Source organism: Heliangelus exortis, chromosome 2 (assembly GCF_036169615.1).
Source record: "Heliangelus exortis chromosome 2, bHelExo1.hap1, whole genome shotgun sequence".
Taxonomy (NCBI): domain Eukaryota; kingdom Metazoa; phylum Chordata; class Aves; order Apodiformes; family Trochilidae; genus Heliangelus; species Heliangelus exortis.
Window position 1 is genome coordinate 37171805 of NC_092423.1, and position 26022 is coordinate 37197826.

The 26022-nt window shown below is 38.5% G+C and overlaps 1 protein-coding gene across 4 annotated transcripts in view; it reads left to right on the plus strand.

Annotated features, from left to right (window-relative positions):
- RFTN1 (raftlin, lipid raft linker 1) overlaps positions 1-26022 on the plus strand; it is a 103220-nt gene that overhangs the window by 34221 nt on the left and 42977 nt on the right. For all 4 annotated transcript variants that reach the window (XM_071735575.1, XM_071735574.1, XM_071735577.1 and 1 more), the window contains exons 3-4: positions 8394-8580; positions 20406-20514. In XM_071735575.1, coding sequence (XP_071591676.1) covers positions 8394-8580; positions 20406-20514 — 296 coding nt within the window. The remainder of the gene's footprint in view (positions 1-8393; positions 8581-20405; positions 20515-26022) is intronic.

Sequence of the window (26022 nt, forward strand, 5' to 3'; positions counted from 1 at the left end):
TTAGAAAGGAAAAGAGTCTATAGTACAGCTTCTATATTTATTACTCCAAAACCTTTGTCTTTTAACTCATTAATTTCTAGCATTAGTATGTTTCAGATAATTAAAGCTGTGCAATAATGTCAGAAGCACCATATATTTTCTGCTAGGTTAGTCACTGCTTTAGCATTTGTTTGGTAGTTTTTTGTTCAGAAACTATTACTTGGAATCCCTCACAGAACTTACCAGAAATCTGCTTACTGGTTTGTGTTCTTTTAGTTACATTATTAGTGGGTTTACCTTTATTTTCATTGGAAGTCTCTGATTCTCAGATGGGTTTTCGTCCTTAACAAGAAACTATTTGTGGGTTGAATGAGGGAAGAATAGTTGAAAGTAACATGACTGCATTGTTTTGCCATGCAATTTGTGCTGTGCAAAAGAGTTCTTCAGTGTTTGAATCAGTCAAGAAGCATTTTGATAATATTCAACTAACAGTTTGCTTTCTGCTCTCTAGAGTAATGAATTTGTTTTACCAACCCTTAATGGTGGGAAAGGATGATTATCTGGATTCTGACAGCTCTTCCAAACCAACTGATAAATAAGCCAGTGAAAAGTTTCTTAAAAACCTTATTATTTGTAGTTTAGAGATGGGATCTTTTCAAGTCTGTGCTGAATTGGTAGACGAAAGTGAACACTTCACAATAGAATTTTACACTGCACCTTTCTCTGAGTGAATTTTGATCACCCACCTCTCTGCAAGAAGCTGTTGCACCATTCAGCCCTCAGGGCCTGCACAGATAAACCCGAGGGCTTCAGCAAACCAAAAAGACACCTAGCAGGATGGACACTCATTTAGCCATCAGTATTCAGCTTGCAAAAACTAGTGGCTTGGAGCAGCACTGGTTTGTTTGTGTATCCTAATTGCTTCGAGTCTGCACCTTCTGTCACTGCAGTTGTACCTTTCAATAAGAAATTACAGTTCAGTAATACAAGGTAATTCCAAAATTCCCAGTAGAGTGGAAATTCACAGAACCACTGAAAATATGTGCCCGTTTAACCACTTCAGTCATGTAAGACATGAATACGATACTTTTATTTAAACTTCTGGACATTATCCAATGCAAAATCTTTGTTGTGTTTGACATGTTCCTATGAAATATTTTAATGTAGGTGAAACTGCATCTTCTGACAGTAAACTTTCTAAGTAATTTTTTTTTTTACTGGACCTAGCAAAAAAAATGTTTTGCTCTTGTAGTACTTAGTCTGCTGTAGATTTGACTTACTTAAATTAAATTAAAATTGCTGGAAAGGAATTAATATTGAATTAAGGAACAGCAATCCTTATACTAAATAGGGGAAGTGTGCTTGCTTTGACATTCTACAAAATGATCAAGACTGTTATAAACAATCTTAAACATACTTGGAGAGTGCCCTGTGTGAAAGCATGGGAAATTTTGTGGACTGGGGCCAGATTTATACGTCTGCTTATGGATGTGCTCCACGATATTCTCTCTTCCCACATTATTGTCTCCATTTGTTTCTATTTAGTTTCCTGCAGACATGCAATTACAACCATCTTGGTGGGTTGTACGAGGCACAACAGAGTGAGTTAATGTTGTTTTCCATGAGGTGGTCACTAAAGGCAGGAGGTAAATAGCCAGATCTATTATAAAGCCCCACAGGACATCAGTGGATTGTGTTGGGGTAATGACTTTATTACCATTTGACCACAGTTTTGCTTGTACCTTGTCTTAATCTACATGCTCATAGCTAGATCTTTTAAGCCATAGATGCTTAAAAGATGCTAACACCTGGCCACTTTCCAGATTGTTTCAGGTGGTCTCCTACATGGTCTGCAGAGTGCAGGAAGGAGGTTTGGGTGCTTTAGAAGGACAGCAGCAAAACACTTAACGCTGGCTAAGGAACCGTGTGGAAGTAGTGAGTAGGAGTGACTCAGTGTGTAACATGCCTGAATGCTCCTTTTTAGCTCACAGACTAAAAGGAGACCTACTCAGGGGAAAAACCCACCTTTGAGTCCACAGTGAGGAGAGGGATGGCTGTGCTGTGGTGTCCCTTGTGGTCATTCTTTTGGCCCCCTCTGTCTTCTAAGGAGAGCTTCGAAAGCCCTGAGCTCTCCTGTGGGTAAAATGGAAAGAGTGAGTCACCTGGAGCAGCCGTGGCTTTGCCTGGAACGTTTGCAGTGCTGGAAGGAAGGAGGTACAAGGAGGAACAGGAGTGACCCTGTAGCTCACAGGCTCTGGATGCCTCAAGTGGAAAAGCTCCCAGGAACAGCCATGGACTTTGGAACAACCTCATCGTTCTTCTTTGAAAAGGAAGAGTAAGACTATATTTTTTGGAGGTTTTGAGGCTGCTGATGTGTGTTAGGCCTGATCAAATGACATAGTGTGATCAAGTGTACCCTCAGCAAGCATAGATGACACCAAGCTGAGTGATGCAGTTTACATGCCTGAGAGAAGGGATGCTAGCCCAGAGACACCAGGACAAGCTCAAGAAGTGGGCCCATATGAACCTAATGAGGTTCAACAAGGCTAAGTCCTGCATTTGAGTCAGGGTGGCTTCCAATACCAGCACAAGCTGGAGGATGGCAAAATTAAGAGTAGCTCTGCAGGGAAGGACTTGGGTTGATGAGAAGCTGTGTGTGAGCTGGCACTGAGTCCTCACAGCCCAGAAAGCCAACTGTATCCTGGTCTGCATCAAAAGCAATGTGGCCAAGAGGTCAAAGGAGGTGGTTCTGCCCCTCAGCTTTGCTCTGGTGAGACCCCACCTGGGGTACTGTGTCCTGTTCTGGGGCCCCCAAGCATAAGAAGGACCTGGACTTGGGGCCAGTCCAGGGGATGGCCACAAAAATGATTAGAAGGATGGACCACATCTTCTGTAAGGAAAGGCTGAGGCAGTGGGGGTTGAGACCATGTTTTGGCCTTTCATTACTTGGAGGAGCCTTGTAAGAAAGACAGGGACAAACCTGTTGGCAAAGCCGGTAGCAGTAGGATATGGGTTAATGGTTTCCAAATGAAAGAGGGAAGATCTAGATTGGTTATAAGGAAGAAATTTTTTATTATATGGGTAGTAAAACAGTGGCACAGGTTGCCCAGAGAGGTAGTGGTTGATGTCCCATCCCTGGAAACACGTCCCTCCTCATTGCAAGTTGGACTGGGTGACCTTTAAAGGTCCCTTCTGATTTAAACTGCTATGGTTCTATGGAATAGGAGCATTATGCTTGCAGCTGCCAGGGAACAGAGTTGCTGCATAGTGTGGGTCTGTTGAGTTTGCCAGTCTTTCTTTCTTTCTTATTTATTTATTTATTTATTATTTTTTGTTTGCTTCATAGTCCTTTATACATCACATTTTGAGCATGTAGTGGTGCAAAGTGCTTTCTTCTGTATCCAGTAAAGAGACTGTGTACAATCTATGTATGCACCAATTTGATGGTTGAATGTTGTAATGCAAAGGAAAAAGGCTTATTTAATGTTTCATAATAAAATTAAGAGCATTACTTTGAGAATGCATATGAACATTAAAACTTTAAAAGTGAACAGAAACTAGTTAAGAGAAACCCAGTATTTTTGTGGAGCATTTTCATGTGTGAAGTGAATTGTCATTAATTGACTCCATCAGTCTTAAACGGCTGTGACTGGAATGAGAGCATAAAAGCTTAATCAGGAAAATGTGTTAGAAAATGAAGACCAGAAAATCCCAACACTTAATTTGTTTTGTTGGAGTAAGCAAATTAAGTAAACATCTAACACAGAATAATAGAAATTTAGAGTAGATCTGTATGCTTGTCCTTTTAAGTAAAGTGTTCAGGATAAGCAGCAAGAAACTAAGACCAACATTTGACCCTGAATTTGGCCATTTCACTAAAGAGAAATTAAATAAATGCCATTTTGGCATTTAACGTTTTATTTTTCCTGGAGCTGAGCTATCATTCAAGTAGAAAGAAATGAAAAAAACAGTGAAGTTTGTTTTAGCTTTGTCATAAATGTAACTGCCAGGAAGGAAAAACTGCTGCTTGTCATACAGAACAGTTAAAAGCATCTGATTCTGTTAAGTGTATATTACATAACGATGTATTTTAGTTGATGATTGTCATTATTAAGCATGGGCTAGTTGGTGAATCCATGCTTTACTTTCTAAAGCATAAACCTTTCTTATTTCAAAGTGCTGGGCTATAGCATCTCATCTGAGGTCATCTGAAATGCTTTAGTTTGAAGCTGGTCAGTGGCTGTTTGGACTCTATGGTAGCAACCCTCGATGATCCACTGGGAGGGAAAGAGGAGCTTCATAACCCAGGAGCAATCTATTCTCCTCAATACCTGTCTCCCAAACTCTGTTTCTAATCCTGATCTGAGTCCCTCAGGACCCTTGTGACAGACGGCATTACCTTACTCTGTTTCCCATAAATTGCTTTTTGGAGCTGCAGATGACTCCTTTCAAATATACGTGACTCAACCTGTAGATTTTTATGTCAGCTCAACCCTTTTATTGATTTTTCTATGGCAAAGTGGGGACAGTGTGAATGTTTGGTCAGGTTTTTCCATTAACAGCAAAGAATGCCCAAGTCCCCAGACCCAGGAAAGTCACCTTATGGATATCAGTTATGTAACACAACCTTTCATTTCTTTGTGAAGGATCTGTAAGCTGTACTTTTCTGTATGTATCTGAGCATTGCTGGAAGTGTTTTCAGCTTCAATTATCAGTGAGGCAACAAACTAATTTGCCTGGTAATCGGTTCCAGAAGCAGCCAGCACATCTATTTCCACTTTCAGCCTTAGCAAAATTGGAAAACACATCATCTGTCATGTACAAGTTTCTTACACACCCATCTACATGTAGGCAGAATAAACAAAGGTGTTTTTTAAATTCATGTTGTGAAGTGCAACAAAAAAGTTAAGGAAACATGGAGAAAATATAAAACCATGAGCTAACAGCATTTCAGGAGTAACATGGGAGCTGCTAAAAGAATTCAGCTTTTATCTTTTGGTAAAATAAAGACTTGTAAAAAGCATGGGAGTTGTACAAGGTTTTAAAATTTGTTCTTTTACCTTACTCAAGTCGTTCTTGTACACAATTTTAGTTTTCGTTTTTCTTTCACAAGTGGCATGATGAGAGTTCTAACAACTAAACCAAAAGTTTTAATGGATTTTACTGGAAGTTCTGAAAATGCTAGCTATTTTCCAAAGTAAAGTAAAGAAAGACTAGATCACCCACTGGTTTAATAAGGTTTAATAAATCAGTTTTTTTTCCAGTAGATTGAACATACGGGTAAGCACCTTGGAGGAATTAGCTGAGGAAATAATTGAAATCTTACTATTTAAGTTTGAAGACTGCTGAAGGATGAGTGCAACTCTTCAGGAAAGTGTGTTGTCCTTTATCAACCTACTTTTGCAGAGAAGTGGATGATCATTAGCTTAACAAATATCTTACTTATATCTAGAGGATGATGAATAGCAGGGATTTCTGGGGAGGAATCTGCATTACACAAACCCATTTGTCTGTGGGAGAGTAACAAGAATGCACAGCACAGATCTCTAGATCAAGGAAACTCATGTAGACCTTGAGGGCATCATTTCCTGTAACAGGAACTATCGTTTCTTTTTGAAAGATTCTTAATCCAAGGAGAAATCAACAGTAGTTTAGCATCAAATGGTAAAGATGTCTTAATTGTAAGGCTTAAAACGGGTCTGTCCTGTTAAAATTCACCATTTTCATTAACCATTCCAGACATAGACTGAAGAGTGTATTTGTTGGGGTTTGCCAATCTGAGAAGTGGTATTTGCATTATGGAGGTCAGAATCCAGAATGGTCCTTTAGGGCTGAAGAAAAAAACCTAAAATTCATAAAGGGCAGGGACACTTGGACACTGTTAGTTGTGGGGAAAAGAATTTCATTTTTTTCCCTAAATGATGTAAACTGACATGGCATGTTTAGTAAGTGTGAAAGAGCTTTTTTATTCTATATAGAAGTAATGAGGCTTGTGCTTGGATCACTGTGGTGAAGCTTAGATACTAGAAGAAAGATGTGAACCAATTGAACAGAATCAGGAGATTTCATTAAATTATATTTAGAAATCTAGAAAATACAAGGGAATGGGAAACATAGAAAGTACTGACTTTATGTAAATCTAAAGGTGTGACAGGTATTAGAGATTGTAAAAGGCTGATGCAGAAAGCACATATTGTACTGAGGAAGCAGCAATCTTGAATTGCAGAGAGGCAAATGTAGACCAGGTGCTTGGATAAATGGCTTCAACAGTAAGAATAGAGAAGTGTTGAAACATGACTTATGGAGCTTGTGGACTTTCCATTAGTAAGGGTCTTTAAAAATAGAGAAATAGAAAATATAAAAAATAGAGAAAAACTGAGAAATAGCTAAACTAGAACTGATTCTGCCTCTAGGTAGTAGGATGGACTAGCTGGATGATCCCTTGCAGCTCTATTTTCTATTATCTTTCTTAATTGTCCCAAGGCTCCCATTACATCCATTTTCATGCTTTCCCCTGTGTTCAGCTTTTAAGAGGAAGCAATCACTCTCCCATTTAATCACTAAGCTTTTCACTAGTTTTACCAAGGCAGCCTCAGAAGGATCCAGATACTAGGTTCATATGCAAGACAAGCATCATTTTCCACAGATGATTGTTAAGAACTGAAGCACTATTACCCGAGTCGTGTTTAGTCATTCCATTGTATTCAAATACCCCCCTCATTTTTAAATTAATTCAATTCTTTGCAGCATAGTAGAAAAATTTTGGTGTCTTTGAGGAAAAAAGTAGTTCAAACATCTGGATTTTCCTGTTTTGATCCCCAGTAAGGTACAATAAGTAACAGTCAGTTTTATTATTTATAATACCTCATTCATTGTGCCATCACTTTTTATGGCTCTCACGTGATTTGTATGCTGTTGTAGAAGGTAGAGCCCTATTGTCTGTCACTGTACACAGTACTTGCATTTCTCATTTTATTTGTAAAAATAATAAAAATTCTTCATCTTACAGTTCTTGGTCATAAAGTTCCATTATCCTCTCCTGGAACATGATCTTATACAAAGAAAAAGCATACCAAACACAGCTATTCTATTATGATTTAAATTATTCCTCTGTATTATTGGTTTTGAATATTTATTAGCTTTTTGATAACCTCTTTCATTATTCATAAAGGGTAGCCACACAGTTTGATGAAAAAAGCAGTAGAATGAAGCCTTATTTTGCATAGCTGGAATCTTTCACAGTTCTCCAGCTTTTTTTTCTGTTGTTGTTTTTTTTTTTTAACATAGGCCTGTGAGATTCTGGGAACCTCTGTCATGTTTCTTGCAACATCTCCTCTCTATTGGTTTCAGTGGGAGGGGAAAACATCCAGCTCAACACCCTGTATGCCCCAGCATGGTTGAGGATGAAATAATAAATATTCCCCAAGAGAGATGGAAATGAAAAGGCAAAGGTCATAAAAGAAAGATGTCTTTTCACGTAAGATATGAAAAACATATGAAGAATTACTGATGGAGAAATAAAGAAATGGAAGGTTACTTTAGGTGATTTAGGTGATTTATGGGATTTTTTTCTGAAGCCTCCAAGACTCCAAGTAAATATAGGCAATTGCTGTACTGACTGCAACATCTGTGTCTATGTCAAGAGTCTGACAGGAGTCAGCATTGTGTGTTTCACAGGGAGGCATAAAACCCCACAGTAAGCAGATTGGGGAAGGATTATTTTAATACACTAGGTCTCATCCTCATCTCATCTCTAATATGTATAGGTTTGCCTAAACCCTGAGGTATAAGATTTAGTGTCTATTCTAAAAAGTCTCTCATCACTATGGGTATGCATTGCTCTTAGCATTCTTGTTAACAATATACCTAAAGAGTACTCTTCAGACATAGTGGCAGGTACTTAATATGAACAGCATTTTGCATCAATGATCTCTTAGTCTGATAATACAGCTTTTGTGTAGGTGGATGCTTCTGTTTATTGCTCCTGAATTTGACATATTCTGCCTTCATTGACTGTCGGCTTTCTCTTGTTTGATTTTTTTTTGATTCTTGTCTTGCTCTCCTCAACTTGCATTAATATGACGGCTGCTAAAACTTAGAATATCTTTTAACTGGCTGCCTTGTTTTATTAAATCCTCCCCTTCATCCCTGCCAGGCTATGTAGTGAATTTGGCATTTTTAATGTATCTGACTTGTTGTTTATTGCACCAGTCTCTTGAGTGATACAAGTCCTTTTGCCAAGACAGCCTGCTTAAAAGATGAAATCCAAAACAGGGCTCAGGAAAGGTCAATTTTTGGGTTAATGTTGTAGATCAGTGTGAACCTTGCTTGACTCTGAAGAGCTTGGATTTAAAAAAAAACACGGTAGTCTAGTGTAGGATTATTGATCAATTTTTTTTTTTTTTTGCTTCCAGCTGAGCTGCCAGGATCATCTGCAATCAAGCTCTCCTCCTTGCATGATCTTCCAGCTCAGCTGCAAGAATTGTACCAGCAGGGCTTCGTCTTGGCTGCTGTCCACCCTTTCGTGCAACCAACTGATGAAAAAGAGAAAACTCCCCAGGAACAAATCTTCAGGGCTGTGCTTATCAAGAAAACAGAAAGGTAAAGCATTTCCAGTGAACTGGGATAAAAATAGACCATGTGATTTCCTGCTGAGTTTTGACCTACATCAGGAAATTATAGCAGAGTTTACTGTGCAAGTCTTGATTATTTTTTTTTGTGGGGTTTTTTTGGTTGTTTTTTTTTTTGGTGGGCCTGAATAGGCTTAACATGTTCTTCATGTTTACAATTCAGCTGCAGTTTGGCAGATGATTTGGAGAATAACAAGTTGAAATATGCTCTACATTTTGGAAAGTGTTGTCATGAGAGGCAAACAAACAAGCCCTATGACTGGCAATTTGTGAGGATGGTCCTGCTGCTGCCCCTTACTAATTTATTAGATTAAATGAAGACAGCAGAAATACTTGCTTAAAAAGGACATATTTTATGTTTAGATGGTTACAGTTAATGCAATTAATTTGAGAACTGCAGTACTAATGCATACTTATTAAATTTATATGTAGACTTTAGGTCCTTCTTTCCTCTAAACAATACAGGTTCTTTTAATTTTTCAGTCAGCACAGACTTCTTAATTAAAAATTTCTCTTCAGCTTTGTTCAGTCTCTTAAAAGGTATTAAAAATATTATGCATAATCAAAGTCTGAAGATGAGTAAACAAACAGGAATGCTATATTTTAATCTGTGTTTTTTAAAAAAAACAGTAGAATTTGTTGCTTAATAGTCCAGAAGAAAATTACAATGTGAATATTTATAAACAATACTTATTGTTTTTAATTAAGGATTTAAACTATAAGTTAACATCATCTGGCCACCCACAACTCTGCAGCTAGCTGTATTGTTGTAGCCATTCTTTAGTTTTCCTGTGTTAGATGTGTTCCCCAATCCACCCTTTCCTTCAGTTACTCATACTGAAAACTGGGGGATAATTAAACCCCCATTTGTTAACTCTAGTCTCTCTCTTGATGCTTGTGCTTGCAGGAAGGGATGTAACTGTTTTAGACACCTTTTTAAAACTCAAATAAAACCACCACTTTCAGTTTCCTACAGCCCGGTAATCAGCTGGTAATAGTAATCACAGAATGTGTCAAACTTCAGTCTTTGATTTAAAGAAAAAGTTTTGCAAATATGTAAGGGTTCTAACTCAACTCTCAATTTACCTTGACTTGCTTTTAGTTTTATTAATACAGAACTTACTGATGGCTTGCCTGATACTGCTGTTTAAAGGGTTTCCGGTATTAAGGTCAAAGCATAAAAAGTTTGGCTGAAAAATGGACTTCTTGGGTGATACAGTGCTGAGCTTGCCTGGTTTTGGGGCCTTACTTTCCCTGCCTACACAATGTCCTGCTGCAAATAATAAAAGTGTTTACAGGATTGAGTTTGTGATGTTAAGTAAGCACTTAAGCACGTCTGGATTCACATTGCAAGGGTTTTGCTTGCATCTCATGCTTTTGCTCAGCATATTCCATGACTGAGCTGTGAAGACACATCAGGGAAAAGCAGCATTCTTCTCAGCAAGAGCAACATGGACTTCAGTCCAGAGCACTCAGTGTGTCTCCTGCTTCCTTATACCATATCCAGTAGTTTACATCTGTGCAGAATGACTGTGAAAGAGCACACAATCGTAATTGCCTACTGACTCACTTGGGTGCCAGTGTTTCACACACTTTAGACAGCTGTAAATGACTGTACAAAATTAAAGACAGTAGAAAGTCTTGAACCAATTATATTTCCTTTTACATTCACACCCCATGTCTTTGCATTCCCTTATCTGTTGTTTGTGACTGCCTAGGGAAGCGGAAGAGACTTGGTATGGCTGGAAAAGAGACAAGTGCCAGAAAGGGAAATGACATCATTTTGGTATTTCATGGAGTTTAAATGTTCCTGAGTTTGGTGGAGAGTATGGAAGAAGTTTCTTCCATATTGTGTGGGTGCCACAAAAATCTGCATTGTAGAGTGCAATGGAGATGAGTGTTGCACAGATTTCAGATGACTGTGGCCTGTGTAGAGACCATCTGTATTTGGACTATGAGTTTATCCCATTCCAGGAACAGCTGGGGAGAAAAAAATATGCAACTGTAGGAAAAAAAAAAAGACACACTGTTAACATTTTTTAATTAACGTTTTTCATTAGGCTGGTGATAAAGAATAGATTATACTGTTTTCACTGAGGTCTCTGGCATCTGTGGTCTGTTTCTGTATGAAACCGTTGAACTCCTGGGTAGAAGTTAAGGTATGTTTAGGATATTTGCTTATCAGATGAGCTTTTATTTCTATTGCAACATTTTAGGAGTGTAAGTAGTGCGGCTGCAGTTGTAGGATCATTAGTAACATCATTTATGCTATGAAGTACAAGGTGGTCTCCTGCTCTTTTCTCTAATGGTGGGGCCAGCCATTCATGGGGAGCCACGGTGTCATAATAAGCTTTGTACCTTGGTGTGGGGCCCACCACACTCCAGCTTCCCAGCTACTTTCCACAGAACACCTGAGGCTACAGCTCCTTTCTTGCTGCAGCTGTTTCACCATGGATGGCTCCAGCTCTGTTTGCTTCATCTGTCAGTTGTCTGGCAGATACCAGGTGCAGTTTTTTCACCTGGCTGTTTTTGTTGCCTGAATTGAGCGAAATTGTTGTATTAATGTCTTTTCAATACAGTAATGTAATTTCTCTGTACATAGAGATAGAACCGATACTTGAATTTGGCTTTAATCAGTGTTGCACCTTTTATATGCCTGTTTTTAAAAATGAACACTTGGCTCGCATTTTGGGGGCTTTGTCTTACAGAATTGCCTCTGCAAAGGTAAGAGGCACTACTAGCAGAGCAGGTGATGTGCATCAGGAATTACAGGCTGCTGCTATTGTTGAGATTGGCAGTGCCTTGGTGTGTTCAACAGTAAAATGGAAAAGCAGTGCTCAGACATGTTATGCATTAAAACTCATGCGAAAAGTATCAGATTTGTCCTATTTTGCCACTGTCAAAGAGTTTTTAAAAACTTAGCATGATTTTGTTATGTCATTGTATGTTCAAGGTGACTTAAAGTTGCTAGGATAGTTCTGTGGTTAATTTGTACTGGTATCTCTGTGACTTCACTATCTTAGCTATTCAGGTCTGGTAAATAAGGCAGTAGGAGTCATTCTGGCTGTAGGACATTTAAAACATGTATTCCTAATGTATATGGAAACCATAAATGTTGGAAAACAAGGTTTGTCCCTCAGAAATGTTAGGGAGAATATGAAGGTAAGGGACAGATTTTTTTTTTTTAAATAATAATACGATCATTTGCACTGCAAAGAATGTCATGTTCAGTTGAAGTAAATGAAGTAAATCTTTAGATTTACTTCAGATGATTTACTTTAGATTTACTTTACTTTAGATGAAGTAAATCTTTAGAGACACTGGCCATGAAGATAATCTACTAAGTAGTTGAAGGACTCTGCCGTTGCTCGTTACATTTGATAAAATCAATTTAAATATTTATGTAGCACCTAATTGCACTGTGTCCATTAACCAGTTGATTTGAAGTAGTTTGGAAGTCAGGATAGAGTTGGATAAAGAAACAAAGACGATAAAGAGGACTGCAGTCCTCTTGTGAATACTCTCTCAAGTTTCAATGGACTTCTTAATTGAAAGCAATTGACTGTTTTACTGACTGTTCTGAGATACTTGGGTTTCTTGGAGAAGGCATCTTGTAAAAAAATATGCAAAGAAAAATCTTCAAGCCCGGATTTTTACAGGTTTTTTTGCTGTATGTAGGGAAGGCTCCAGGTGTGAAATATAACCCTTGGCCTGCTGGTTCACATTGATTCACACTTGAGAAAAGTTGATTCACACTGATTTACACTCGAAGACAAGAATCTCAGGAAAAGGGTACCCTGGAAAGCACAAATTTGTGACAGTGTATCTCTTCTGGAGGAAGGGGTAGGGGAAGGTCTGGCTTCATTTGAGAGGTTATGTTCCCTAGAGAAACAGGGATTGTTTGTTCTTTATCTGTATAAGAACCTTTCTGTCTTAGTCCTTTTATTTCTATATTTGATATTTTAAAATATTATTCCCTCTGTTTAGGTTTCTTGTGCATGTTGGTATTTTGGACAGCTTGTGGCTGCTGCTACCTGTTCCCTGCAGAGAAATCATGAAGTCAGGTCCTGAACAAAACTGTAACAAAACCATAGCATAAAGCTGATTTATTTAACTTAGTCTCAGCTCCCTGTAGTGTGACATCTCTGTCTGGTGTTGTAAAGTTTCAAAGTTCATTGTCAATTAAATTATTTTAATTTCCCTTTTCCAAATACTGTGCACCAGAAAGCAACTTCTGTTTTCTTCCACTAGGAAAGGATACATGGTACAGGCTCATAAATCACCTGCATACAGTGGGTTTGATGTGTTTACAGATGCCTTGCTTCAGCACAGTAGTTGAAGGGATAGAAATTGAATTCCAGAGAGCACTTTCCATCTGTGTCTTAGGACATACCCTTTTACAGGTTTTGCCTCCAATCAATAAAGTAATCAGCAGGGAAAAATTGCCATGCAGAAGTAGACTTAAGTAGTATAATTTAAGAAATTTTTTTTTTAAGTAGAATTCTGTGTTTACCTCAAACAACTTTTCCAGCTGTTTTCCCTATTTGTAATGAGGTGTCAGGTGTTCCAGTTATTCACTTGATGAGATGATTCTGATTCAATTTCTATAATTTCCTTATATTCATGAATCCTGATGAAATGCAAACTTTCATCAGTTGGCCAAAAATAATTTTATTTATCTACAAAGGAAGAGTGAGTTCAAAAGTTTAATAGTAAACCAGGATTTTTACAGTTTCTTTTTTTCCTGCTATAAAATGTTAATTCCAAGTGATTTTGGTTAATGGTGTCTTCTGAATTGCAGCTGTATTTTTTTGTTCTCTGTGTTATCTAAAGTCTGGATTTGCAGAAAATATAGAAAATGGATTTATGGAAAGTCTGAATTTATAGTAAATATAGGGTAGCTTGATGTAAATGCTAAAGTTTGAAATGGCTTAGACATGTGATGTGAAATTACTTTAAAAAGAGAGTAGTCATGTTGTTTATTTTTGTGTTTCCAGTTGTCTGTATTGATATTTGCTTAATTGTGTTGACTGAAAGTTTTGGGCAGCTAGGTCAGGGGAAATCCTGATTTTGCACACCTGACAGACCAACTCTTTCACTCTTGTCTTTTTCCAGTTGTACTGTACTCCCCTTTTAATAGTAGTTAGCAGCCCTTCCCACAAAAGAAAGGAAAACTATTCTACTAGGCAACTGATGAGCTATGAAAAAATAATAATAATAATAAAGACATAAGAAGCAGCAGCCTCTCTGGAAGTATTATGCCTTGGTTTGGTCCTTGGAAGTCTTGGTTTGCTCCTCCGGCATTTGGCTTTGCATGTTTGCCATCCAAAGAACAAGGAAAATATTTTTAAAAACAACTTGACAATTCATAAAATTTCTGAATCTTAGCTGTTTGAGACATTTTATCATGCCAGAAATCTTCCTTTCAGTCTTTTTTGATAGGCAGTTGAACCAAGGAGTTCTTGCTCTGACTTTATATAGAATTCAGTGGATAGAGCCCTGAGCAGTGAGTAGTGCCACTGTCTGGCAAGCTTCTCTTTGAGTTTCTGTGGGTATTTCTTCATTTTCCATGAGAAAACTTTTCATGCCACATCTGTGTGGAGCCCACACTCGGGCACATCAGCTGCATCCCCAACTCCGATGTCACCGTGTCATTCATGAAGATGTTAAACATGACAGGGCCCAAGGTCACAGGCCCAGAAGTGGGGACTCCACTCGTCACTGGCCTCCAGACAGGGTGTCACCATTAACCATGGAACTGGTTTTCACTCATTTGGTTTTCCAGACTGTAGTACCCTGACTTCCATACAAGAAGAGCGTGGGAGGCAGTGCTGAGCTTCTTGCTAGAATTGCCATCAATGATGGCTGCTGCCCTTCCTCTGCTCATTCACAAATCTACTCACTTTAACATTAAAATGCAATTGGACTGGTCAGATATGATTTACCCTTGCTACGTCCATGCCAACTGTTCCCAGCTCCCTTCTCCTTCATAGGCCTTGAAGTGTGCTACAAAAGATTTCTGCAGAAATACAGAAATTCCAGTTAAAGGTGTTTCAAAAATATAGGCTGACAAAAAATGTCATTGATCTCTTCTGTGCTTGCTTGGATAGGTGAAAGTGGATACTTGGCATTGTTACAATACATTTTTAATTTAAATGTAAATGCATGTGTGGGTATGTATATATATGTGTGTGTGTGTATCTGGTTTTCACATAGGATTTAGGCTTGAAGATGGCAAATGTCTGACCTTGCCTTCATGAGCATTAGGACCAAACATGTTTTGTGTGCAAAAGCAGTGTGTGTTGTTGCTTTCAGCAGGCTGATTTCAACTTGCTGAAAAAATAATATTTATACTGTACCCAAGGGTCAACAGATACCTTCCTTTAGCTCAAGGGACAATGGCTTGAGCTTTAAAAGCTCGTTATTTGTTCAGGTTCAAAGAAATACTTATTTCCTTGCAGCAACTTCTAACACTGACCCAAAATAAATGTTCTTTCATCTGTGTTCTCAAAATTATAAACATTGCACTTTAAAGATGCCCATATATCCATATGTGCCTGAAATTCTCTCAAGAAATTCTTATGTTGTCATTAAAATTTTTTTATAAATTTTACTAGCAAATAATATATATTCCAGTGATAAAGTTTCCTATATAAGAAAATTCCTAGTAAAGAAAATTATTAGTTACAGTTAAAACAGTGTCATGTGGGTTACAGTTAAGATTGTTATTATACAATAAGCCTGCTTTTGTTTTTATAAAAAATTGTGTGCGTGTTGGGTGGTCATCACAAAGCCAGTGGGTTTTTAATTGCTGCCTAGTTGGTTTTCAGAAACTCTGGTTTTGCTAGATTTTTAAGCTGGAATTACACAGATACATACTGCTCATATTAATCACCTGGCTGTGGTTTTTTACATTTTTTGTAATGTAGATCAGTTTGTCATAAATCTACTGTTACATTTTGAACTGTAGACCTGTTCCTGTGTAGTGGAAAATATCAAAACTGCACTCGTATTCCCAGCCTTATCTTAATCAAACATTCATTTTTAGATGCAGCTTACAGATGTACTTCCAGCTTTCCAAATTCATGGGCATAGAGGATCTCAGGAAGATTGGGACCAAATGTTGGCTTCTTTATTTCCTTCTTGTATCAGCAAAAGATTGGAAACCCAGTTTGTAACAGACACTGAGTTGTCAACTTTAATATTTACAGTGGAAGTTACTGGTACTCTACAGCTGGTAATGGTTTATCTGCCATGAAATGGCCTTTAACTGCAAACAGCTGTACAGGAAATGACAGCCTACTGAAACAACCATCATAAAATATTTTTGGCCAGTGAACTTCCAATTATAAGTGGAAATCTTACTTATTTTATGTATTTTCTTCTTTAGCTGCACTAGAGATCTTCTTCAGGATTCAGGATGCCACTCCTTTTAATACTGTGGTCCTCAGCCTTTTCTGTATCAGTAACACTTGGGGCTACCTTCTTATCCTGGCCCTGATGTGCCTGCAAACGCTGTCAGTCTGCACCAGCTCTTTGTCACCACCTGCTTAAGGTTGTCCATGGTAGTCCCTGAAAGTACCTACAGCATCAGAAGAATCCTTCTTTGGTAAAACTGCTAAACAAAAAATTATAACAAAGGAAGAAAAACAAATAAAACCCCAGAGTGTATAGGACACAGTGAAATTTTCTGTCAGTCTCCATGGCTAACTGTGGTGATCCTCTCCTGGGGTGGTGAGCAGGACTCTGCCCTTCTCCATTGCAGGCAAAGTGCTGGTGTTGTTCACATTGTCTTTTGTTTCCTTCTTCAGTACCACAAAATACATTATAGTGAGTACAGGGCTTTATAATTAGTTGGGGTGTACCAGCTGCTTCAGTTTGATTTAGCTTCCAAGAAGATATCCAGGTGTACTTTGTTCAGGGATGGGCCAATTTTATTTAATCTAAGGATTTTTGTTAGAGGAACAAAGGTAATAGACACTCTTTGAATTCTTGTGGGTAATGAAGGGAAGAGAATTCAGATTTTCAACCTACAAGGAGGAAGAGCAAGAAATTGCTGACTGTACATCCAGAAGAAAGATCTTTCAAACGTTTTTTTTACTTAACTGGTCTCAGCATTTCTCTTTCTCTTTTGCTTTCTATTGAGACATACTTCATGATGGGAAAGTGGTAATTAACTTTATGTAAAACAATTGCTTTCATTTTAAAATACTTTACACTGAACTGCCAGTAGGCTTTTGTTCTGATTGGTTGGGTTTTTTTGACTGAATAATAGGTTCTTGTTTCTTTCCTAAAAAGGTGAAAACTACCAGTATAGACAAAGGCTTGTCTTTAACATATATGGACAGATTTTACTTGAAAGCATGGAAAAATACTTTTTGGTAATGTACTTGCTGGAAGATTTTCACTTAAAATTTCATGGCATTTAGCAGGATCTGTTATATGTATTCTGTATAATAATGTTCTTAACAGAATGCAGTGGTATTTAATGCAATTTCTTTCATGAGCTTTAGTGCAGAGGTAACTTTGAGAGTCTCAGAGGAAGAGTTCACTGTCTTCTGTTTGCTTAAATATTTACAAGCAGTAAGTGTATTTCAAAGTAGGTGCTTGATAAAGAAGGAAAAATAAACATAATTTTAAGCAGTTGCAGTAAAAAATGACTGTATTTTTATTGAAATAATCTTTATTTGAAATAATTTGGAAGTAGGTCCTCCAAACACTGCACCAAATCCGTCCAGGGAGCTGTTGAAGGGGGGGAGAGGAATTAGGAGAGCTTTATTCCATTATTTCATTATTCCATTTATTCCATTATTTCCATACTTGTGTGTAAGCCTCATCAATTTTGGTTGAAAAAAGTCTGTTTTTACAGATAATCAGTGGGTCTAAACATGAAAATGAAGTCTGTCTTGTTCTTTTGTAGCTAGCAAGGCTTCATGTTTGTCACAGGAAGTCTTTACAGCAGTGCCATGGTTTGTGTGAAGACCCAAACACTGTGAGAAGAAAAAGCTTCAGTAAAAGAGTGTGTACAGGAAGGCTTGTGCCTCTGGGCTTCTGTTTTTCCTGCTCCTGGGCCTGATGTTCAACCACAGAATCAAAGTATGGTTTGGGTCAGAGGGGACCTTTTAAGGTCATCTAGTCCAACCCCTGCAGCAAGCAGGGCCATCTTCAACTTGATCAGCTCGCTTAGAGCCTCATCCAGCCTGACTTTGAATGTTTTCAGGGATGGGACATCTACCAACTCTCTGGGCAATATGTGCCAGTGATTTACCACCCTCATGATAAAAAATTTCTTCCTTGTATCCAATCTAGATCTACCCTCTTTCAGTTTCAAACCATTACCCCATGTCCTGTCACTGGCTCGTGTTCAGCTTTCCATCGACTGCTACCCCCAAGTCCTTCTCTGCAGGGCTGCTCTCAGTATCCCCCAGGCTGGGCTGATACTGGGGGTTGCAGGTTCAGGAGTTTTCACTTGCCCTTGTTAAATCTCATGAAGTTCATATGGGCCCACATCTCAAGCTTGTCCAGGTCCCTCTGGATGGCATCCCTACCATCTTGGTGTTGTCTGCATGTAAATAATCGTGGATAGTATAGCATGTACTTAATTTTTGAGATTTAGTATCTTAACTTTGAATGTGAGTGGTGTTATTTCAAAGTCCCCAGGCTGGGAGTATGACTTCCTCAGCCAGGCTGGAAAAGGGCTGTGGTGAGCACAGTGGAGTTGCCCTGGCAAGGGAAGTGTTTCGTCCTCCCATTTGTAGAGGCTTGGTGTTGTCCTCCCTCCCTCCAGAAATGGCATTGGCTGTCTAAAAAGGGCTTGGTTCCTTGCTGCCTTTTCCTACTTACCCCCTTCTGGTTTGTTATTGTACAACAACCAAAGCACTGGAGAATTGTTTGCTGTTTGGTGTTATATGGACTTAGCATTGCTGTATCTTTATGGTTTATTGATTCCTGGAGCGTTAAAGAGCCCTAGCTCATACTTAACTCTCTTGGGAATATGGCTAGATAACAGGGTTACATTTCCAGTTCATATTAAGATTTTAGAAAGATTTTAGAAAAAAATGTAGGTATAACAATACATACTCTAACAGGGAGACTTTCCTAAGTTTATTTTTATGTTTTTGAGTTCAGTGGTGGTAGAATATCTGCACAGCACAGGTGATCTTAACTAGGACTTTATCTACAAGAGCAAAAATTGTTGTCTGCAGTTCATGTGTTGTCGCTGATAGAGGATTTTTTTTTCCTTTACAAAGTTATTCTTTGATGATTAAATTAATTTCTGTATGCCATATAATGGTTTCTGTAAATCCTACTTAGATGTTTGGAGAGTTTCTATGGACACCAGTGTTTCGTTAAAATTTTTGTTTGGAGCCAAGAACAGAATAGGACCACAAGTTATGAGAAGAACCTAGGAAGGAGGGGAAAACCAAGAAGGGAAAGGGCTTCAGTGTCCCCAGACCAGTCTGGTACCACCTGTCCCACATGTAAGAGAGATGAGAGAAGTGAAATTAGGGAATAGCCTGTATGAAAGGGGTAGGATCAAGTACAAAATGTAATGTCATGTGTTACTTCAGAAAATTTGTTCAGGAAACACACTGCCAGTTTGTAGCAGTGTGGCTGTTAGCATCTTGGGAAAGCCCCTTGGGGTTATCTGTAGTTGAAGTGTTTCTCATGTCACAAAATCTCAGTCCAAGAACAGGGCTTTTACACAGACTTGCTTTTGCAAGCATGGCAAGGTTGCAAAGCTCATGTTGCTATTTTGCTGCTTCAGTTCTAACTTCTGCACCTTTATTCTTATCCTGTAGGTACCCAGTGCATCAACTGACTGCTGGCCAGTGTTAGTTCTTTACTTCAATCTAAGTCTTTTGATGCTCCCTGTGGGATGTTAAGATAGCTGCTTTGGTAATCCAAAGAATTATAGGATAGCTTTTACTTTTGTATGTTCCTTTATCAGTTCTCCAAAGAGCTAGTCAATTTGCTAAAACAAATCATATTCCGGATTTCCTGCGTTGGTCAGGTGTATCAGTTTAGTTGCATGGAAGTCCAAAGGAGATGAAAACTGCTTTTGGTAGCACAGTTTTGCAGTGCACACCTATGGGCTATTCAAGATGATTCAGGATAACTTCCAAACCTTCCCTTCACATATTTTGATCAATATTGTGTTTTCACAGCAATGATTTGTTCACCAGTGTATATTGCAAATGCCGTATGCTTTGAATTATTTTAGGAGTTAGTGTCTTCTGAAAGAGAAGGCATTTCAGGCATAGCTTTACATTTTTCAACAACAAAACATAAGGTGAGACTGAAGGATAGACTGCTTTGATTAGCCCTTGGTTTTTAAATGTTGACATAGAATGGTGGTAGATAAAGGAAAGGATTCCTTTAGTTACTGTCTGTGAAACAAAGCCCTATGTCAAGCTGTCTTTTGGGACCCAGAACATCTGTTATCCCATTGTATTGAAAGATGCTTTTCTGCATGTTCTGAGTTGCATCACCTGTGCATCTCCTTGGCTTTGGCCATAGATGCCAGGCTGACGGAATGTTTCTTAGACAGATTAAGAAATCTGGAAGTCCCTTGAGGCATTTCACCACCTTTGGTGAGATTTCCTTCCTTTGCAAGCAGCTGAGATGTTATAGCTGCTTCTTGTCAGAACTGTGTTGAGCTGAAGGTAGTGAATGTGCTGGGACTGAAGTTTGGTCTGAAGGTTACCTTTCCATGGAAAATACTTATAAAGGGGATGTCTGGGTATCCAGTGTTAAGAAGAGGAACTAATTCTTTTTTTCTGTCTGTCTCTTCAGGTCTCCAAAAGGTGATGGCCATAGTGAAGGATATGTCTTGGAGGTTGAGTGCTGCTCCTCTTTAAGCCAACTTTCAGACAAAAAGGAGATACCTGATTTTATTAAGAAAGTGAGTAAAAAACCTGAATCAAAACAATATGCTTTTATTTCCACTATAATTACTGCTTCTAGTTCTGTCAGTTTGACAGTAGAAATCTGTGTACATTTTGTGTGGCTGAAACACTGCACTAGAGTTTGATGGTTTGCAGTTTTACGTATCCGAAGGGCTGTTAGTGAGAGAAACAAATTTGGTCATATTATTACGAGAAAATAATTTGTAGTGTCACAGGAGAGTGACCTCTCACAAATGATATTAACTAAGTTAACAGTGTAGAAGACAGTCCTACAATGGTGTAAACATTATAAGTCAAAACAATATATATAATTTCCATTTTACTGTCAAAATATCCTGTTGGATAGTACTGCAGCTAGAAGTCCTACTAACTCCTGGAATCCCCCAAATTATTTAAGATTTGTTTCCAGTATCACATGGTGTTAGTTTTTAGAGATGGTACTGGTAACTTGAATACTGTTGCCATCCAGATTGGTGTTGCTTTCAATAACCTTTTATATATACTGGGGAATTTGAAATGAACCCTGCAATTTGTTATTAGCTGCCTTCTTAGTTATTTTTGATGCTATAATATTCTGCCAGATTGGAAATTAGCAGGTTATGTCCATTTTAGTGAAGGCAGATGCATTGTGCATGTTTCAAATTTTGCAGCATCTGTTGTGTCCTATTGTGTGTTATAAAAAGTAGCACATTTAAACTATATTTACGTATCCACATGGTGTAGGAATAGTGTGAGTAGGCACACTCCCCTAGCTGTAATCCATCTTGCACTGATACTAGTTCAGAAAATTTTGTAGAAAGAATTTCAGCATAGGCTGTATGAACTTGATGAGGAATCAGCTTGAGAGACTGCACTGATGTTCAGCCTTTCTTTTTACTATGAATTGTGAAAACTGGGTTAAAATAATGCAGCTATGATCTGATATAATCACCATCCTTAAAGATACATAGATTTTGGTATATGAACAAACCAAGTTTTCCAAACACTTACTGGTGTTTGAAAGTTTGAATTTGGATTTAATTTCAGGGTTTATTGTGTTACTGTACTTTTATTTTGACACTATCTTTGATTATTTCAGTATATTCGTGCTTAGGCAAAACTGGTGTAGATCCTGTGTATCAGTTTCAACGTGTTTGATTTTGTTCTTCAGTTCTTTGAGTCAGAGTAGAAATATAGGCTTATCTGTCAGAACTGGTAGCAAAATCTTACATCATTACTACAGAAAATTTCTTTGCATTTGTAACTTCAGAAAGGTTATGGCTAACATGAAAACAAAATGACAATCCTGGAGTCAGCTTATTTCCATAAATATCCAATTCTGAGACTGTTTAGAATGCTTTTCTAGACATGGAAAGGTTTCTGTTGGTAGAAGCCATTTGATTATGGGGTTATGAAGATGCCTTTTTGAAATACAATAATTTAAATTTTAATAGCTAAAATGTATATTCACTGTTTCTCTGTAGCCTGAGTGTGTCACTCATCCTCAGATTCTATTTGATGTAGAGGAATTTGAAGTTCTTTGAAGCTGCTGCTGTGAAGTGTTTGCTGTGTCACTGTCTGTATCTGATCAAACACATTGTGGAAGTCTCAAAGCTTTTATGTAAATCTAACTCAGGAAACAGGACTTGTTTGGGAGTAGGAATTAATTGTCATATTAACTAATTTGTCTGAGCAACAAAAATGTCCATTGCTTTTAAGGGCATATAAGCCAGATGTTTGCAAACAAAATAAATGAAAAATAAAGGATCTTCTACAAATGAAGTAGTAGCAAAAAGCTGTTAGAGAGGACAATTGCTTGCTTTCAAGAAAGAACTAACCCTGTAATTCTTCTCTTTGTAACAGAGGCTTTTAGCACAGGTTTAGCATCTTACTCCGTTGCAAATTGCTATATTTTAAAAAACCCAAACAAAGAGAGTAGCCATATTTTCACAACAAAGTAGTAAGTAAAAATTTTCTCTGACTGTGAATTTACTAAAAATGAATTTGTTAATTTTATTATGCACTGCGAAGTCAGTGTTGCTTACATGGAGTTTGAACAAGGATGCAATTTTAATAACTTCTCAATTGACTTTTTGTTGCATTGAAAATGTATGTCACACTGAATATTAACTGCTTGCTCCTGGCTAACACGAAACAGTTCCGTAGTGGCATTACAGCATAGGTAGTGCTTTTTTTCATGTTCTGTAACTCTGTATAAATGTTTAAGAATAATGAAGCAGAAACAAGGCAGTTATTTCACCTGGAGAATCATAGAACCATAGAATTGGCTGGGTTGGAAGGGACCTCAGAGACCATCAAGTCCAACCCTTGATCCACTACTGCTGCAGTTACCAGACCATGGCACTGAGTGCCACATCCAGTCTCTTTTTAAATATCTCCAGGGATGGAGAATCCACCACTTCCCAGGGCAGCCCATTCCAATGTCTGATCACCCTCTCAGTAAAGAAATTCTTTCTAATGTCCAACCTAAACCTCCCTCGGCACAACTTGAGACCGTGCCCTCTTGTCTTGCTGAGGGTTGCCTGGGAAAAGAGACCAACCCCCCCCTGGCTACACCCTCCTTTCAGGGAGTTGTAGAGAGCAATGAGGTCTCCTCTGAGCCTCCTCTTCTCCAGGCTGAACAGCCCCAGCTCCCTCAGCCTCTCCTCATAGGTTCTGTGCTCAAGTCCCTTCACCAGCCTGGTTGCCCTCCTTTGGACCTGCTCCAGGACCTCAATCTCCTTCCTGAACTGAGGGGCCCAGAACTGGACACATTACTCGAGGTGTGGCCTCACCAGCGCTGAGTACAGGGGAAGAATCACTGTTTCTTCCTCACTGAAATTAAGTGCCTTAGTTCAGTCTTGACTGAACTATGTTCTTTGACTGAAAAATGTTTAAGAAATGCCAAGGAAGACTTTAAGGTCAAACTGCTGTTCTGTTGCTGAGATCCTCCTGCACTTCCAAGACTGTCCCAGTTCTCTGCTCTCTTCTGTATATTTTTGCCACCCCTGTGGTTTCTTACCACGGTAAAAGCCACTGAAGGCAGGAGGCAGTTGAGTGTTGGGGACATAGTTTTGCATGGTTTTACACTCTTCCTGTACGTCAAAATCCTGCTGACATCACCACATTCTGTTGGCTCTTTAATATCACTGTGGGTCTTGCACAGCTTAACATGCCCTGAAGAGCTCAAACAGTCCCATAGCATGTTTGTCATTTAATTCCTGGGAAATAAAAGAGGTTACTTAACTGTTGTATTTGTACTTCACTGCTTTAGTGGTATTAGCACTCTTGTCTTTAGCTCTCAGGCAGAACAGATTAAAGATTTGCTCATCTGCTTTTTAATGAGCTAACTTCTGATCACTGTGGCTCAGATCATTCTGAAGCTGTTGCAAGTCGGAGGTGTTACTTCTAAAATACTGTATTTTGTAATGCTTTGACTTGTGTCTCCTGTAAAATAGGGCAGCCTTAATTTCTTCCCTAGTTGCTCTTTATTTCTGTGGATCCCGTTATCTTTTTTTTTCATCTGAGAGTGTTCTCCTGAATCCATGAGGCAAGTAAGGGATCAAGAAGCTAGGCTGACATCCCAAGAAAAGAGTTATTTTGGATATGCAGTCATATATGAATGCCAAATATGTTTCTCATGACCTTTGTTTTCCACATCAATCTGAGTTACATGCTCTAGAAGAACTGTAACAGGCAGAAGGTTTTGCCCCTATATTCATATTTTTGCAGTGCTGGTGGAAGGTTAGGAAGTGTGGGATAGTTTCTGTACCATTTATTTCTAGTCCTCACTTTCTAAAATTTAGGAAGCACATCTTTTTATCCTTGGTTGCCTGCTTAATGATGCTCGGTCAGAAGGAAGTTCCTGCGTGTTAACTTCAATTTGACCCTATTGCAGAGTTCATATTTTTTGTTCCTGTGGATTCATTATCCTTCCCTAGGGAAGCTTAACTGAAATCCAAATCCATCTGTAGTCCTTTTGAGTTTTTTTGACTCAACAAGGGCCTCTTCCTTCTGCTCTGTCCTTTCTTAACTCAGGAATGAAGCTCATTTCTTCCAACAAATCTAAGGCTGTACAGATAAATAATTAGTTTTCCATTTTCAGAACTGACCCTCTTCAGCTTGGAACATGATTGCCATCTTGAAACACCTTATGTAATGCTTATTTTGTTATGAAATCTACTGTATGAAGCAGTGTTTGTCACATCTGCTCATTGCTGTTCCCTTGGTTCATAGTCTTGGTGAAGTTCAGTGAGCACGCAAATGCTGTCACCACCCTAAGTTCAAAAGCTGCTAATAACGTGTTATGCCCCTAAGTGGTCCTTTGAACAACTTCTATAGTCCAAAGTGCCCTGGAAATAATCTTGACTCCTGTAGATGTAGTGACATTGCCTCCTAAGTTTTTTGACATCTGTTTTCTAGTAAGAGCATTGCTTGGCAAAAGGAAGCTCTCAGACTTCAGTGACTGGGACCCAGGGGACAAACAAGCCAGTGAGACACATTGTGAGGTTGCTGCCACCCATGCACTTGTTCTAGAGCTGGCATCTGAAACAGTGACCACCAGTTCTCCCTGGTACAAAGGCAAGTTATGTAGGAAATTGGACTATTTTGAAAGAAAGGTTGTACAAAACTAACACTTACATGAGGAATTCAGGTCCTATATTGCTGAAAGGATCTACTTTATTTGAGCCTTGTTGCCAGTTTTATGTTATTTCCTGGAATTCTTCTAAATGTCTTTTAAAAAAGAAAATATCAGGAATAGGGTGGGTATGAGGAATTAGTATGCTTCAACTGTTAGCTTATGCACTGGAAATTAAAATGCATTATTATCAACAAGTTTAAACCGTATCACACTGAATTACAGAATGTTAGGAGTTGGAAGGCATCTTACTCACTGTACTCGTGAAAGGTGAGCAGGGGTTCAGTCCTTCTGATCTTAATCTGCCTTTGCAGGCAGGCAGGAGACTGGCTGAGTGGTTGGTTCAGGCTCAGGTTGGTACTCATCCCAACCAACCACAGCTCAGTCTCACTGCATGTTTTTCCATATGGATGTTTTTATCAAACTACTGAGATACTTATTTTCCTGCTCTCTTGTTTTTGTGTTGTTTTTTTTTTTTTTTCTCCATTCATCTGTAGCTGTTTTGGGGTTATTGAGATAACTGCTGTCTTAGTTCATGCCAATCATTTTCTTGAGAGACATCTGTCTTCCGGCTCTAATTGGTGAATAATTTTTGTTTTAGTGCTGCTGTTAAAAGACAGGGCAATTCATCAGCTTATTTTAAGCTGCTAGATAGAAGCAGGGCTGAAGTATTTGGGAGGGCTTCTGTTTCTTCTATAAAATAAAAACTGAATGCATATATGAGTTTCCAAGAGCTTTCAAAATCCTCCTCATAAATGTTACTGGTCAAGGAAGTGATTGAGCCCAGGCTTGCTTCTTCTCTTATTTCATACATATTTACTCACATCAAAATGAGCAATTTGTTTTATACGATCAAAACAAGGCACTTTGCATATCCATATAGTGT